At 32.6% G+C, this 2,762-nt stretch overlaps 1 protein-coding gene across 1 annotated transcript; it reads left to right on the forward strand.

Annotated features, from left to right (window-relative positions):
* Positions 1 to 824: 824 nt before the first annotated feature.
* On the forward strand, positions 825 to 2,309 carry LOC143539423 (WRKY transcription factor 22-like). Its single transcript, XM_077032748.1, has 3 exons — positions 825 to 1,270; positions 1,437 to 1,553; positions 1,950 to 2,309. Exons 1-3 carry the CDS (start codon positions 837 to 839, stop codon positions 2,284 to 2,286), a joined length of 888 nt encoding a protein of 295 aa, XP_076888863.1. The 5' UTR covers positions 825 to 836; the 3' UTR covers positions 2,287 to 2,309.
* Positions 2,310 to 2,762: the final 453 nt, after the last annotated feature.

The raw sequence follows: 2,762 nt of genomic DNA on the forward strand, positions 1-2,762 counted from the left end.
TCCATGAAAGTCGCAACCCTAATTCCTCGTCATCTTTGGTAAAAACCCTTTGAGAAACCGGAAAAACTTTTTATCAAGTAATAGCATCTAGTCCGATACGCTTATCCTTAATTGTCGCATAGTATCCATCTACTATGATTGCATATATATTATGAAAATTTACTAAATACAATTATTTTAGATAAAATTCTTATCAAATTCTCAAAGAACTTACATAAGATTCTATTTTTGAACGGCCATCAAAATTTTATTCAAAGCACTAGCAAGATACTCCACCAACTACACCCGTACAATAAGAAATTACAACTACATACCCTCCCCAGTTCCGCTTAATTACACTCGTAATTAAAATTATACATTAAACGCACATCACCTTTCTCACGTTAAATCCAACCATTTAGACCGATTTTTTACCCACAAATAGCTTAAAGTCTTTACCTTAGTGATCACACTCCTTAACCTAGACGGTTTTCTCTCAAACATCAAATGATACATTAAACTTACATACGATTCTAATATGATTATATTATAGCAAATATTAAATGTAATGTTTGAAACTTGTAACAATCTTGAAAAAGTATATAAAAAAACATTGGGCTGACTTTAGCATAAAATATTGAAAGCAAAAAAGATAAAAAGCCTTTGGATATGTCATATGTTGCCAGCTGCCCTTTTCTCTCTCCTGCCCGTACTTTCTCTCTCTAAAAAATATTTATAAAACCATTCTTTTTTTCATTTCAACCCCAAAATCTCTTCGCCAGCATTCTCACTCTCTCTCTAAAAAAAAGTCAACGCCTTGGTTTCTCTCTCTAAGACCAACCAACAAAAGTCAGCCCATGGAGGTTGACTGGGATTTACATGCAGTGGTCAGAACCTTTTGTCCCACCACTTCTTTATCCTCTTCCTCCACCGCCACCACCACCACCACCGTCACCGCCGCCGCCGGAGCATCTTTTCCATGGTCAAAAACTGAAAATATTAAAGGGGTTGACTTTTTTCCAAATCCATTTCCAACAAGAAATTATAATAGTATTGATTCTATTCAACAATGTTTGAATGCTCTAAACACCCCCCTAGAGTTTCCAAAGTTACAAAAACCACCTCAAAATTCACTAAGTTTGCCATTCTCACCCCTTTCTGTTATTGGAGGATTACAAGATCCACCTCTCATGAACCATTATCAGCCAAAACAATTTCATGGAAAACAACAAGCTTTTGGTGTGTCTAGATGTACAACTTCTAATCCACAAAGTACAAAGTCCAAAAAAAGGTATAATAAATTAATAAGTAGTAAAAAATATAATTTTCTCATTTTTTTTCTTTATGGGTTTTTTATAAAACATTTAATTTATTTATTATAAATGTTTTATAATTAATTAGTTAATTAATTGATTAAAGTAGTTTTTAATTAATTAATTTGATTTATTATTTTACAGAAAGAATCAAATGAAAAAGAAAAAGGTTTGTCAAGTGCCTGCTGATAAATTATCATCTGATGTATGGTCTTGGAGAAAATATGGCCAAAAACCCATTAAAGGATCTCCATACCCAAGGTTTGTAATTTCATACATTTTATTTATTTTTTAATTTTGATTGAAAGTTTATGATATAAAGATTATATATGTTGTTTTGATAAAAGGTCAAAATGTATCATATTTTTTCATTTATCACACTATGTTATAAATCATTATTATTTAATAATATAGAGACGATAAATTAATCAATATCTATACTTCAACAGAATTCGATACATGGTATATAATATTTAATAGGGAGAGAGGTTGGTGAAACCAATATTAGTTGGCATAAAATGCTAACATTATAACACGTGTCATCAGTTATTTTTATTTATTGGTCTAGTAAATAAAAAAATTAATGATTGTTAAGAATATTTTGAATTTTTTTATGCTTTAGTTAATAACATTATTTTTTTTAATGTTGATGAACAGAGGATACTACAAATGTAGCACATTAAAAGAGTGTATGGCTCGAAAACAAGTGGAGCGAAACAAATCCGACCCGAATATGTTTATCGTCACCTACACCGGCGAACACAACCACCAGGCTCCATCTTACCGGAACTCTTCAGCCGGAAGTACCCGAACCAAGCACACTTCATCTCCTGCGTCCAGCCACCCGTCTCTAGCTACCGAAATGACCGAAGATAACAACGACACCGAAGACGACACCTTTGATTCGAAAATTGATGATGACTTTTTTGAAGGGTTGGATGAACTTGCAAGTCCGGTGACCGGAGGTGTTTTACCGGTGGCCGGAGGAAGTTGACTTTTTTATATGACGTAAGCATGATGGATGGTGTGCGTCACATGTTGCTGACTTTTGATAGTGTTTGTTTTTGTTTTTTCTTTTTTTTAGGATGAAAGAGAAAATAGAGTAAAAAATAGGAAAAAAGAAAAAAAAAAGGAAGGTTGTCCCTTGTGAATTAAGAGTTGTATATGCCAGATAAATTTTTTTTTTAATAAAGACAACTTTCTTTAAACAGCTAGCGAGATGTTAAAAAAACGCAAACAGTGAAGAAAACCCGAGAGTTAGAAAAAACGGACACCGGTCATGCCATATATGAAATGCTAATAAAAAGTCAATACAAAGACTTAATGTTGATCAAAGTTTTGCTTAAGTTCGCCGTTTTGTTTTCAAAGATGACTTTATATTTTAATTTCCAAATATACGAACAAGTTGTGAGGATGATTCTGAGGATAATTCTGTGAAATGTCTTTTTCTTCCGATGTCCAAGATTGCTA

The sequence above is a fragment of the Bidens hawaiensis genome, unplaced genomic scaffold (assembly GCF_021521415.1).
Source record: "Bidens hawaiensis isolate Kalapana, Puna unplaced genomic scaffold, B.hawaiensis_p1.1 tig00000820_1, whole genome shotgun sequence".
Classification (NCBI taxonomy): domain Eukaryota; kingdom Viridiplantae; phylum Streptophyta; class Magnoliopsida; order Asterales; family Asteraceae; genus Bidens; species Bidens hawaiensis.